Raw genomic sequence first — 15,012 nt, forward strand, 5'->3', positions numbered from 1 at the left:
TAGTCGCTAAGTCATGTATGACTGGTGCAATCCCATGGGCTGTAGCCCGCCAGGCTCCTCTGTCCATGGGATTTTCCGGGCAAGAATACTGGAGTGGGGTTACCATTTCTTTCTCCAGGGGATCTTCCTGAACCAGGGATTAAACCTACGTCTCCTGCATTACAGGTGGCTTCTTTACCAACTGAGCCATCAGGGAAGCCATACTTTTAGATGCGATTAACATTCGAATCAAGAGACTTTGAGGAGAGCCGATGACCCTCCCTCCACCAACCCCATAATGTGGGTGGGCCTCTTCAGTCTGCTGTAGGCCTTAAGAGCAAAGACTGAGGCTTCAAAAATAAGAAAGAATTTCACCTCCAGACTGCAACAGAGAAACCCAAACTCATTTCCGGGCTGTGGGCCTGCCATAGGGATTTTAGACTTGCCAGCCCCACAATCATGTAAACCAATGCCTTAAAATAAACCAAACTCTGAGAGAGAGGAAGAGAGACAGAGAAGATATATCTTTTTTTCCTCTGGAGAACCCTAACAATCACAAAGTACAAACTTGCCATAGGAGTCTCTGCTATGGTTGGAGAGCAGGTTTAGAACACAAAATAAAGGCAGAGTAACCCAGCTGTATAATATTTAGAATTACCATATCATCTCAGATTTATTTGTAACCAGTTATGTTTGCTCAAGTAGAAACTGACCAACAATAATGTTAAAATGGGGCTTCCTTGGTAGCTCATCTGGTAAAGAATCCACCTGCAATGTGGGAGACCTGGGCATGATCCCTGGGTTGGGAAGATCCTTGAAGGAGGGCATGGCAACCCACTCCAGTATTCTTGCCTGGAGAATTCCATGGACAGAGGAGCCTGGTGGGCTACAGTCCATGGGGTCAAGGAGTCAGACATGACTGAGCAACTAAGCAGCAACAGCAGCCATGTTAAATACTAGTATGTGTTCTTTACTATTAATTGTGTCATCAACCCAAATAAATACAATTATTAGTTACATAATTTAATTTCAACCTCTAAAGAATTTGCCTGTCAGTGTTGACATGTTATCAGTTCAGTTCAGTTCAGTCGCTCAGTAGTGTCCAACTCTTTGTGAACCCATGACATGTTACAGCTAGAAATAAAATGGGAAAAATGCTTCGGAACCCTCTGCATTCTTGGAGCAGGGAAGAAGGGACGGTTTCAAAAGATATTCTATGTGTAAGAAAAGTTCATTGTAATGGAGCAAAGAGGTGAGAAGCTCAATGAAAGGAATAGGAAGGAATCCGACCTAACTTTCTGACAGCAACTAGTCACTAGTAAACCATTTCTTTGCCCTCTTCCTTCCAGAATGGGAAAAGACTATCTTGAATTCCATACTAAATGTAAAATACTTATACAGAAGCTAAAATGGCTGAAAAAATATAGGTGAGGTGGTGTTTTGTTTTTGTCTGTCTTAGTTTCACATCATTTACAATTAGAGTAAAATTTTTGTTAACTAGAGTTCTACCGACCAGAAAATAAGTTATGCAGGAGCTGAGGTGTGGAGAAACAGTGCGAGGAAGGAACTCAGGTTGTTAAATTAAACAGAGTCCAGGGTGCTAGATGACAACTGCTCAGTTCAGTCCAGTCGCTCAGTCGTGTCTGACTCTTTGTGACCTCATGGACTGCAGCATGCCAGGCCTCCCTGTCCTTCACCAACTCCCGGAGTTTACTCAAACCCATGTCCATTGAGTCGGTGATGCCATCCAACCATCTGATCCTCTGTTTTCCCCTTCTCTTCCTGCCTTCAATCTCCCAGCATCAGGGTCTTTTCCAGTGAGTCAGTTCTTCCCATCAGGGGGCCAAAGTATTGGAGTTTCAGCTTCAACATTAGTCCTTTCAATGAACACTCAGAAGTGATCTCCTCTAGGATGGACTGGTTGGATCTCCTTGCAGTCCAAGGGACTTTCAAGAGTCTTATCCAACACCATAGTTCAAAAGCATCAATTCTTCAGCGCTCAGCTTTCTTTATCCAACTCTCACATCCATACCTGACTATTGGAAAAACCATAGCCTTGACCAGATGGACCCTTTGTTGAAAAAGTAATGTCTCTGCTTTTTAATATGCTGTCCAGGCTGGTCACAACTTTTCTTCCAAGGAGTAAGCGTCTTTTAATTTCATGGCTGCAGTCACCATCTGCAGTGATTTTGGAGCCCAGAAAATTAAAGTCAACCACTGTTTCCACTGTTTCTCCATCTATTTGCCATGAAATGATGGGACCAGATGTCATGATCTTCGTTTTCTGAATGTTGAGCTTTAAGCCAACCTTTTCACTCTTGTCTTTTCACTTTCCTCAAGCGGCTTTTTAGTTCCTCTTCACTTTCTGCCATATGGGTGGTGTCATCTGCATATCTGACGTTATTGATATTTCTCCCGGCAATCTAGATTCCAGCTTGTGCTTCCTCCAGCCCAATGTGTCTTATGATGTGCTCTGCATATAAGTTAAATAAGCAGGGTGGCAATATACAGCCTTGACGGACTCCTTTTCCTATTTGGAACCAGTCTGTGTTCCATGTATTAGCCAAACACTGGAAACTCGTTTGTGAGCTGATCAGTACAGCCATACAGCAGAATTTTACAAAGCAGTAAGAAGGAACCGCAGATACATACAACATGAGTTAATCTCAAAAACACTATGTGGAACAGACAAAAGAGACAAAAGTCAGACAAAAAAGAGTGGGTAAATAAATAAAAATATAATCACCACTGTATGATTTTATTCATTTTAAGTATTAAACTCTAGCTGTTTCTTAGTCTCTGACTTGTGTCCAGCTCTTTGTAACCCCATGGACTTCAGCATGCTAGGCTTCTCTCTCCTCCATCATCTCTCTGAGTTTGCTCAAATTCATGTCCATTGCATCAGTGCTGCCATCCCGCCACCTCATCCTCTGTCACCCACTTCTTCTGCCTTCAATCTTTCGCAGCATCACCATCTTTTCCATTGAGTCAGCTCTTCACATCAGCTGGCCAAAGTATTGGAGTTTCAGCATCAGTCCTTCCAATGAATATCCACAGTCTATTTCCTTTAGGATGGACTGGTTGGATCTCCTTGCTGTCCAGGGGATTCTCAAGTCTTCTCCAGCACCATAGTTTGAAAGGATCAATTCTTTGGCTCTCAGCCTTTATGGCCCAACTCTCACAGCTGTACATGACCACTGGAAAAACCATATCTTTGACTATAGAGACCTTTGTCAGCAAAGTGATGTCTCTGCTTTCTGATATGCTGTCTAGTTTTGTCATAGCTTTCCTTCCAAGGAGCAAGAAACTTTTAATTTCACAGCTGCAGTCACCCTCCACAATGATTTTGGAGCTCAAGAAAATAAAATCTATCACTGCTCCCACTTTTTCCAATCTATTTTCAGTGACGTGATGGGAGCAGATACCATGATCTTAGCTTTTTGCTTTTTTTGGTTAATCTTAGTTTTTTGAATGTAGAGTTTCAAGCTAGCTTTTTCAGTCTCCTCTTTCACCGCCATCAAGAGGTTCTTTAGTTCCTCTTCACTTTCTGCCACTAGAGTGGTATCATCTACATATCTAAGGTTGTTGATATTTCTCCTGGCAATCTTGATTCCAGCTTGTGATTAACCCAGCCCGGCATTTCATATGAGGTACTTTGCATATAGAGGGCTTCCCTGGTGGCTCAGAGGTTAAAGCATCTGCCTCCAATGCGGGAGACCTGGGTTTGATCCTGGGTCGGGAAGATCCCCTGGAGAAGGAAATGGTAACCTACTCCAGTATTCTCGCCTGGAGAATCCCATGGACAGAGAAACCTGGTAGGCTACAGTCCACGGGGTCGCAAAGAGTTGGACACGACTGAGCAACTTCACTCACTCACTTACCCTGCATATAAGTTAAATAAGTAGTGTGACAATATACAACTTTGTCATATTCCTTTCCCAATTTTGAACCAGTCAGTTGTTCCATGTTGGGATCTGGCTGTTGCTTCTTGACCAACCTACAGGTTTCTCAGAGAGCAGATAAGGTGGTCTGATAGTCCCATCTCTTTAAGAATTTTCCACAGTTTGCTGTGATCCCCACAGTCAAAGATGCAGAAGCAGATGTTTTTCTGGCATTCCCTTGCTTTCTCCATGATCCAGATAATGTTGGAAATTTGATCTCTGGTTCCTCTGCCTTTTCTAAACCCACATCCGGAGTTCTCAGTTCACATGCTGTTGAAGCTTCGCTTAAAGGATTTTCAGCATAACCTTCCTAGCATGTGAAATGAGCACAATTGTACAGTAGTTTAAGCATTCTTTGGGCATTGTCCTTCTTTGGGATTGGAATGAAAACTGACCTTTTCCAATTCTTTGGCTAATGCTGAGTTTTCCAAATTTGTTGACATATTGAGTGCAGCATCATCTTTTAGTATTTGAAATAGCTCAGCTGGAATTCCATCAGCTCCACTAGCTTTGTTCATAGTAATACTTCCTAAGGTCCACTTGACCTCGCATTCTAGGATGTCTTGCTGTAGGTGAGTGACTATATATCCTGGTTTTCTAGGTCATGAAGATTTTTTTTGTATAGTTCTGTGTATTCTTGCCATCTCTTCTTAATCTGCTTCTGTTAGATCCTTATCATTTCTCTCCTTTATCATGCCCATCATTGCATGAAATATTCCCTTGGTATCTCCAATTTTCTTGAAGTGATCGCGAGTCTTTCCCATCCTATTGTTTTCCTCTATTTATTTGTATTGTCCATTTAAGAAGGCCTTTTTAGCTCTCCTTGCTGTTCCCTGGAACTCTGCATCCGGGTGGGTATGCTTGCATGTGTGCTAAGCTCCTTTAGTCGTGTCCGACTCTGCAACCCTATGGGCTGTAGTCCATCAGGCGCCTCTGTTCATGGGGTCCTTCAGACAAGAATACCAGAGTGGGTTGCCATTTCCTCCTCCAGGGGATCTTCCCGACCCAGGGATCAAACCACCATCTCTTAGGTCTCCTGAATAGGCAGGCAGGTCTTTACCAGTAGCACCTCCTGGGAAGCCCTCACTTGGATACATCTTTTCCTTTCTCCCTTGCCTTTCACTTCTCTTCTTTCCTTAGCTGTTTGTAAAGCCACCTCAGATAACCACTTTGCCTTCTTGCATTTCTTTTTCTTTGTGACGGTTTTGATCCTTCCTCCTGTACAATGTTACACACCTCTGCTCATAATTCTTCAGGCACTCTATCTAATCCCTTGAATCTGTTTGTGACCTCCACTGTATAATCACAGGGGTTTGATTAGGTCATACCTGAATGGCTTCATGGCTTTCCCTGCTTTCTTCAATTTAAGTCTGAATTTTGCAATATGGAGCTTATGATCTGAGCCACAGTCAGCTCCTGGTCATCATTTTGCTGACTGTATAAACTTGTCCATCTTAGACTGCAAAGAACATAATCAGTCTGATTTGGAATTGGCCATCAGGTGATGTCCATGTGTGGAGTCGTCTCATGGGTTGTTGGAAAAGGGGTTTGCTCTGATTAGCATGTTCACTTGACTAAACTCTTAGCCTTTGCCCTGTTCTATTTGTATTCGTAGACCAAACTTTCCTGTTATTCCAGGTATCTCCTGACTTCCTACTTCTGCATTCCAATCCTCTATGATGAAAAGGACTTCTCTTTTTTGGTGTTAGTTCTAGGTGTTGTAGGTCTTCCTAGAACTAGTAAGCTTCAGCTTCTTCAGTGTCAGTGGCTGGAACATAGACTTGGATTACTGTGATGTTGAATAATTTGCCCTGGAAATGAACCAAGATCATTCTGTTGTTTTTGAGGTTGCACCCAAGTACTGCATTTCAGACTTTCTTGTTGACTATGAAGGCTGCTGCTGCTGCTAAGTCGCTTCAGTCGTGTCTGACTCTGTGCGACCCCAGAGACGGCAGCCCATGAGGCTCCCCCACCCCTGGGACAAGAACACTGGAGTGGGTTGCCATTTCCTTCTCCAATGCATGAAAGTGAAAAGTGAAAGTGAAGTCACTCAGTCATGTCCGACTCTTTGTGACCCCATGGACTGCAGCCTACCAGGCTCCTCCATCCATGGGATTTTCCAGGCAAGAGTACTGGAGTGGGGTGCCATCGCCTTCTCCGATGAAGGCTACTCCATTTCTTTTAAGAGATTATTGCCTATAGTAGTAGATACAATGGTCATCTGAATTAAATTCTCCTATTCCCATCCATTTTAGTTCACTGATTTCTCAAATGTCAATGTTCAATTTTACCATCTCTTGCTTGACCACTTCCAATTTACCTTAATTCATGGACCCAACATTCCAGGTTCCTATGCAATATTGTTCTTTACAGCATCGGACTTTACTTTCACCACCAGATACATCACAACTGAGCATTGTTTCTGCTTTGGCTCAGCCACTTCATTTTTTCTGGAGCTATTAGTAATTGCCCCCTGCTCTTTCTCAGTAGCATGTGAAAGTGAAATTGAAGTCGCTCAGTTGGGTCCAACTCTTTGTGACCACCCCACCCCGGACTATAGCCCACCAGGCTCCTCTGTCCATAGGATTTTCCAGGCAAGAATACTAGAGTGGGTTGCCATTTCCTTCTCCAGGGGATCTTCCTGACCCAGAGATTGAACTCAGGTCTCACACACTGCAGCCAAACTCTGTACTATCTGAGCTACCAGGGAAGCCCCCAGTAGCATACTGGACATCTTCCAACCTCTGGGGCTCATCTTCCAGTGTCATATCTTTCTGCCTTTTCATGCTGGTCATGGGGTTGTTGTGGCAAGAATACTGGCCTGCTTTGCTGTTCCCTCCTCTAGTGGACTACATTTTGTCAGAACTCTTCACTATGACTTGTCTGTCTTGGGTGGCCCTGCAAGGCATGGCTACATTGCTTCAGTGAGTTATGCAAACCCCTTCCCCGTGACTAGGCTGTGATTCATGAAGCAGAGCAAGGTCACAGAGTAAAGGTTAAATCCCCAAAACAATGAACACTTAAAAACTAAAATTAAAATAAAACATAATTGTAGAAAAATATGAGTTGCTAAGGGGTAAATTTAACCATATAATATTTCTCCACTGAAAAATCACAGCACCTGATTAAAACCTAACAAAGGAAATACATCAAGTGTAAATAAGTTAGAAGTCTCAATTATTGTTAAATGGTCAGTATTCTCCAAATTGATTATAGATTCAATATAATCTCAATAAAGACCCTAGCAGGCTTCCTGGTAGAACTTGACAAGTTAATCCTAAAATATACATAAAAAAGCAAAGGAATTTAGAATGTCAAAATGATTTTGAAACAGAACAAAATTTAAAGTTCATACTACTTGATTTCATGATTTGCTATAAAGTCATCAAGGTAGTATGGTGTTAGCATAGATATATGAACTAATAGACCAGTATAGGGAACCCAGAAACAGATCCACATGTAGAGGGCAGTCTTTTTAACAGGTGGTATTAGAAAAATGGGATATACATATTCCAAAAACAAAGAGTGAGAAAACTTACCCCTACACACAATTTTGATCCATACTCATAATACATATAAAAATCAACTTGAAATGAATCATAGACTTAAAAGTATAATCCTCCTAGAAGAAAACATAGAAAAATCTTTGTGACCTCTAGTTAGGCAAAGATTTCTATACACAATTAATGAACCATAAAAGAAAAAAAAGTGGATAAACTGGACTTTATGAGAATTTTTTTTAAAGTCTGCATTTCAAAAGAGATCATTAAGAAATGAAAACACAAGTCATACACCTGGAGAAAACCTTTGCAACTTATTCTATAGATGACTTGTATCAACAGTTGTTTTATAAAATTGGAACAAAAACATGAACAGATACTTTACCGAAGAGATAAGGATGGCAAATAAAGACACTAAAAGCTGTTACCACTCATCATTAGGGAAATGCAAATTATCACTGCACACTTGTCAAAATGGCTAAAATGAAAAACAAACAAAAAAAACCTACACTACAAAATACTAACATGAATAGAGTAATAAGAACTCTCATCTGGTGGGAATATACAACGGTATATCCACTTTGAAAAATGATTCGGCAGTTTTTTATAAAGTAAAACATATGTTTTACCATACCACTGAGCAATCCCACTCCATGGTATTTACCAAAGAAAGAAAAGAATATGTCTACCAGAAACCCTTACATGAAATGTTTATAGCACCGTAATTCATAATAACCCAAAGACTGAAAACCCAGTTGGTGAATGGATAGAAACAAACTGTAGTACATCCAAGAAATGTTACACAGTAATAAAAAGGGGATTTTTGTATTTCACTTTAAAAATACTGCGAATGCAACCTATTTCTCTTGCATTATAGTGTCTTTACAAGTTGTTCTTTACTTGTCAGTAGGAAAAGATAATGGCATGCCATGTAAACACATTTCCTTTCAGAAATATACATTAAAATGTCTTATAATTTCCTATTACATACCACATCTCTAAACATTTCTTCACAAAGTATCATTAGATTACCTAAGGAGCCATAAGCTACAGAAACCAATTTTTCATTTATTTGTAAGCATATGCATATTTATTTGTAACAGTGGGATTAACCTGTTATTCACATCAATAAAATAAATATTAAAATCCCTATAAATATTACTTGGGCCCTTCACTACCAACTTTTAATTCATAGAAAATGAGACTTAGTTGTTTCTATATTTCTCAAGTGTCTCAGATGCTTTTTATTAGACTTAAAAACTGAAACATAGTAAACAGACTAGTAAGAGAGATGCTGGTAACACACAAGTTTCCATTAATACTAACCTATTGGGTAACAGTGGCAAGAAAGAAAAGTTTGATAAGGCTGGCATTTATGGAACAGCATTTCTGGGAGACATCAAAATAATGAAGAAAAAGTAGAACTGATATGTGAGGCACTGTTTCAGGTGCTGTGGATACAGCAGTGAACAAAATAAAGTAAAACTACATTTTAGTGAAGGGACAGCCAATAACCAAAAAAAAAAAAAAGTCAAATAATAGTTCAGCATTAGAAGAGAAAGCAAGATAAGGAATGTAAAAATAAGGGCAAGGAACTTATATTGAGACCTGAGATGATACTTAAGCTGAGACTTCAATTAGGTGAGGGAATATGTTTCTTGCAAATTGGGGAGGGATGAAAACACTCTTGATCCAAAGACCCAAGATTATTCTTGGGTGTATTCGGAAAAACAATGGGAGAAACGTGAGTGAGGCAAAACAAACAGAAGTAGCTAGAGGGAAAGTGTCACAGATTAGAGAACTGTGAATGCTGAGTATAGTCATCAAAAATTATAGAACATTTGGAAGTTTTTTTAGCTGTCATTGGTATAGAATTGAATCAAGTTTTACTATTTTAAAATTAGGTATCTATTAGATATCTTTGGAATTCGCCTGCCAATGCAGGAGACACGGGTTCTATCCTAGAGTTGGGAACATCCTCTTGAAGGGGAAATGGCAATCCACTCTAGCATTCTTGCCTGGAAAATTCCATCGACAGGGGCACCTGGTAGGTTTCAGTTCATAAGGTCGCAAAAAGTTGGATATGACTGAGCACACACACATTAGATATCTAAGTGGAAATGACTTTATGGGGAGTGGTTAAGTTGAAGATACTTAGCACAAAAATGGAAAGAGAAGGAAAAACAGTAAAGCTGTTGAGACAGGGAACCGAAGTTCAAAAGTCACAGGCTAGAATACCATAGGAATTCCAGAAAGTAAAACTAACTGGGCAGAGGCAAGACCTGAGCAAATAAATTTAAAGAAAACCACACCTAGACTTAGCAGTGAAACTACACCACCAGAGGCAAAGTTCAACTCCACAGCTCATTCTACAGACTGGAAATCACAAGGCAATGCACATTTCTGCATGTGAAGTGTTAATATGTATGTCATCAATGCAGGCAATGATCATTTAATAGAATCATTATAAGCTAGGGAATTCCTTGAGACTGTTTATACCTCTTCAATTTAATATTTAGGTCAAAACTCAAATGTAGAGAACATGAAATTAAAATTAAACATTTCATTCATTTGGGAGTTTGACTTACCAATCCCATTTCAAGCAAAGGTTGGGTAAATATTTTTAACTGAAGGACAGGGTGGCTAATGGTCTTTAACAATAGAAAATCTGGCACATGAAGCCCCCCTGGAGACCTTGTATAGGGACTTGAAAACAATCTGAAAACTATTTTTTAAATTCTACTTTACCAAGTAATCTCATCTTTCATTATTTAACATAAGTACTATTTCCTAAATCTAGGTCTTTCTTTATAAGGAATCCAAAGATTATCTGTAATAAAATCAACCTATTGCTGCTAAGTCGCTTCAGTCGTGTCCAACACTGTGCGACTCCATAGACGGCAGCCCACCAAGCTCCCTCATCCTTGGGATTCTCCGGGCAAGAACACTGGAGTGGGTTGCCATTTCCTTCTCCAATGCATGAAAGTGAAAGTGAAGTCGCTCAGTCGTGTCCGACTCTTAGCGACCCCATGGACTGCAGCTCACTAGGCTCCTCCGTCCATGGGATTCTCCAGGCAAGAGTACTGGAGTGGGGTGCCACTGCCCCTATTAGATAGGTGCTAAAATAAGTAAAAAATTAGCATAAAGCATCCTGCAAAATCACTATCAACATAGAGTCTTTTCCAGGATAAAATAGAATTTTAATTGAACTTTAAATATGTCTAAAAGTAAATGTCTTAAGAATTTTAACACAGAAGCTTTGCCATTTTCTCCAGATATTTAGTTGGTGAACTACTACCTAGCTGCTTCCTTTTAAATGTGTCCCATCCATCAGGCTTGCATAAAGTGCCACAATAATATGTAATAGTTTGCATTTTTAAATTGAGCCTTGAATGTAAATAATCTGTTTAATAGAAGTATCTATGTTAATATGCTTAAATATATCAGTTCAGAAACTTATAACAGTACCGTCCCATTTACCAATTCATACTGTTTCAGATGAGGCTGGGAAAGTCTAGGGAAAAAAACCCTTTTTAGGATTAGTTTTTTTTTTTTCAAATCCCACCTTAAAAACGCTCAAAGTTATTGATAGTCCAATGATCATTTTCTAGTCGGAAACAGTACGTGGTGCATAGTATTATGCCACCTACCTCTTGTGTATATTCTGGATAAAGCTCAAGGAAATGAAATCTGGGTAAACCAACATATAATCTACACAAACCTTCCATTAGTTAACCTCAAAGGCAGAGCTCAAGAGAAATTACATGTGTAGTCTACATTTTATGCAACTTCAAAGGTTCTCATTTTATTAACCCACTCACTCTGAAATTAACAAACGAATCATTCTCACTCGTTTTTCACAGCTTTCCAGCCTGAAAATTATTTTCTAACATACTCTAAACAAAGAATATTTTCTTTATACGCAAACAGACCATTGCTTTTAATAAGAATCATTTATTGTATATTTTTAAGGTGGAGGATTAATTAGTACAGTACTATGCATAACCTCATTCTTAAAAAATTAAACACAAATGGATAAAAATGGCAAATCAGAATGAGCATGTAAAAAGACAAAAATTAGGCATATTTTTATAGAGAATGTCTCCTGTCATACCTATGTACTGATGTTTTTCTCCATTTTGTCTTTAAAAATGTATGGCTTGTTCCTTTTCTACATAACTGCTGACTCTTACAAAAAATGAACATATTTGCCATCAACTAATAAATGTTACATACAGTTATAGATTTTTCATTCAACTCAGCTGATTAGTTGCCTGAAATACTCAACTAAACATAGCACTGTTAAGAAAGTTAAGAGTCCATTCCATTTGTCTCAAAAATGTAGTACTGAGTTATTAAATTTTCACAATAGGATATAATGCGAATGTCCCAGCTACAAAGTGATGAATGGAAAACGTCAACCCTGATCTGTTAGCTGTATTATGATCTTAATAAGCATTACAAATTTTTTATTAAATGATATATTGTGGAATAAAGTAATCATTTATACTAATAGTGGAAAAAATAACTCTTACAAAAATGTATACCAGCATTAAATTGTTTTATCACTTTTATAAAAATTGAGTTATTCCACAAGTTATCTGACATACCAGGAAATGACATTCAAGATAACTATCTAAACAGAAACCACTGCTGTTAAAAAAGGGTTGGGGGGATATAGAAGCTCTGTTTAGTACACATAGTGTAAATTTTAGACCTAACTGGATAAAAGGAAAATATTAAAAATATATCTATAGACAAATATCTGTACATCACTCCCATAGCTAATCTATAGACACATTAAGAATATTATAGGAATATATCAATATACTTATATTTGTCAAAGTTAAGGTTCAAATGTGTTATATCACAGCACACATCCAAGAGTGTATGCCACAAGATTAAAAAATTCCCACTGAATATAACAAAATAAAAAAAAATCTGTAAATAAATATAAGGCATTCTAAAATAATATCTGCAGAAAATCAAGAGTCCAGCAAAGATTTCTATTATCTAAATTTTACTTCATATATTCTTCAAAATAGATTTAATTGTAGTGCCACAAATTAACAATGTTCAACTGCTTACCAAAATACTCTTTTCTGGAAACTAAATGTTACTATTAAAAAAAAAAAAAAGTTAGGTGCTTGAGGGAATAAGAATGCAGCAGAAAATTACAGGAGCCCACATATCCTTTTTCTTAAATTTAATTTGTCATATATAAGGTTTTTATATACAATCAGTGTGCATTTTAACAGTTTTTATTAAAAGTCAATCAAGTTTATCTAAAATGTTACCTGGCTGCATAGCACGTTTGACATTATTGCCCACATGAAAAGGAAAACAAATGGATTTACAATAACTTTTGGCCTTTTGGATCCTGGAAGTGTTCACAGACCTACCCTTTTAAACCAAATGCATCTGAAAAAAATGTTTCCAGAGCATGCAGTTTAGATTTTACAGATCATCTCACCATTCTGTTACACAATACTGACTAAAAAAGGGAAAAGGAAAGAAATAACATGTATCTAATAAAATAGTCAATATAAAAAGGACTATAATGGAATTAAGTGGCCCCTTTCCCCATTTTTTTACATTCTAAACAATGATTCCATCAAGACAAATCATTAAAAAGTGTTATTACACTGATATATATATATATATATATATATATATTTAAACAATAAGAAGGCCTGAGTTGGTAGGGAAAGGAACAGTCAAAAAAAGCCTGAGAAGGGGAAGGAAGTAAGGAAAGCTCATTTAATTCATTTACAATAATTTACAGCCATTGTGTGTGTGTGTGTAAAAAGGCATAATAATAGATCACAAACAGGAAATTCCTGGCTATTTTACAGATATAGGTACAGAATTTAAATATTCAAGCTTGTGATGAAAAGCGGCAAGGTGGTCGCAGTGTACAATGTAAACAAGTAGCTTTGGAAAGTGAATAAAGTCCTTGAGTGTGTTTTCTTTATTAAGAAAAGAACTCTCTTTCATTCCTTCCTGAAACATGATCACAGGTAAGAGTAAAGTTCATATACAAACATAATTTAAATGGACGTCAGTCTAAAATCACTGACTTAAAAACAGTTTTATCCAGCCTACATGGAAGGGCAGTGTTGAGGTCCCTGTAATAGTAAACATTTTCCATTTCTTTAAAAAAGAAAAAAAATAGTACTACAATATTTGTAGTACAGTGCAGCATAATCCTTAAATATAAAAATATTTTCTCTTCTGTTGGGATAATAGACCTTGCATCCTGGAAAGAAGTAACAATACTGCTACTGACAGAAGATCTGTTTATATCTTTCAAGTCATGTAAGGCAATTACTGTGTTGGTTTATGATATATGGCTAAAAGAAAAGTCCAGAAAGACAGTATCAGTTTTCGTTATGTTTTCCGACTACTCCAGGTATGCTCAGGTGTACTTTTGTGTTCAATTGAGTGTTCAAATGGAGATCTGGAGCCATAAGGAGACCTCTGGTCTAGTGGAGATCTGGGACCACTACTGGAAGCTCTATGGTCCATCTGCCAATCTGAGTGATACCTATAATCCCTGGAAGATTTATGGTGTGCATATTCAGAACTTGATCGATGGTCTGAATGTAACCGATGATCTGAATGAGAACGATGATCAGAATGAGTTCTGTCTTTTAAACTTCCTTCCAGATTTGATCTGTGGTCTCTACTCCTGTGATCATCCAGTTTTCTGTGTTTCTCTCTATCATTGTAATATCTAATAAGAGAAATTAGGAATTTTAAATTAGCAATGCCAATTAAATGTTTCCAAATAAATTTTATTAAAAATAAAACAAAAATAATGCATACTTCTAATTCTATACAAATTCAGTGTTTCAACACAAAATTTCATAAGTGAGTTCATTAAAAATCACTGAAAAATTATCTCTGCATGTCTCTGGAAAAACTATTCCATTCATAAAACTAAAGTGAAACCATACCAAGCACTTGAGATGGCATCTAACTTCACAAGGCCGTTTAAGATTGGTTGCTACTTTCTCTTCCATGCATTATTTGTATTAATGCCTCTTTACTGGAATTAATTAATTAGAATTAAGACAACTATATCCATCTAAAATACCCTTGAAATCAGAGCCTTTTGAGTCTGTAGCAGGAAAAATAAATAAAAATCTCTAAAACAGTCTATGAAATGAGAACTTTTATTGGTTGGTGATGCCTATTGAAAGCTTCCTTAATCTGATTATTTATATAGGAAGATTTGATATACAAATCATTGTGAAATTTAATCCACACATAAGTGTGTGGCAGTCTGCTAAAAATTTATGGGAGTTTAATGAAAAGTAATTTCTAAGATGTTTGCCTTTTCAAAAATACATCAAACATAATTTAATGTTTTTTTGTTCACAAAAGGTCCTTATTATAAGCAATCTAAACTGTTATGCAAGTCTGTGAAATTATAAACATTTATCACTACAAATATGGCTTTTCTTTCTCACTGTGTGCTTTCCTAAGTTTCTAATGTGGCTGTGCATCTAGGAAGAAATTTCAGTGAGCACAACTAAAATACAAATAAACCTATTAATTTCTTAATTTCTGATCTTTTACTCTTCTCG

The 15,012-nt window shown here is 37.6% G+C and overlaps 1 protein-coding gene across 3 annotated transcripts in view; it reads right to left on the reverse strand.

Moving 5' to 3' along the window:
• Window positions 1-13,152: 13,152 nt before the first annotated feature.
• The window catches only part of CHD1 (chromodomain helicase DNA binding protein 1), a 72,114-nt gene continuing 70,254 nt past the window's right edge, over window positions 13,153-15,012 (reverse strand). For 2 of the 3 annotated variants that reach the window (XM_069590182.1, XM_069590181.1), the window contains one exon: window positions 13,154-14,156. In XM_069590182.1, coding sequence (XP_069446283.1) covers window positions 13,811-14,156 — 346 coding nt within the window. In that variant the 3' untranslated portion in view covers window positions 13,154-13,810. Of the gene's footprint in view, window positions 14,157-15,012 lie in introns of all 3 variants that reach the window. The other variant, XM_069590183.1, reaches the window with a different exon arrangement.

This window comes from Ovis canadensis, chromosome 5 (genome assembly GCF_042477335.2).
Source record: "Ovis canadensis isolate MfBH-ARS-UI-01 breed Bighorn chromosome 5, ARS-UI_OviCan_v2, whole genome shotgun sequence".
NCBI lineage: Eukaryota > Metazoa > Chordata > Mammalia > Artiodactyla > Bovidae > Ovis > Ovis canadensis.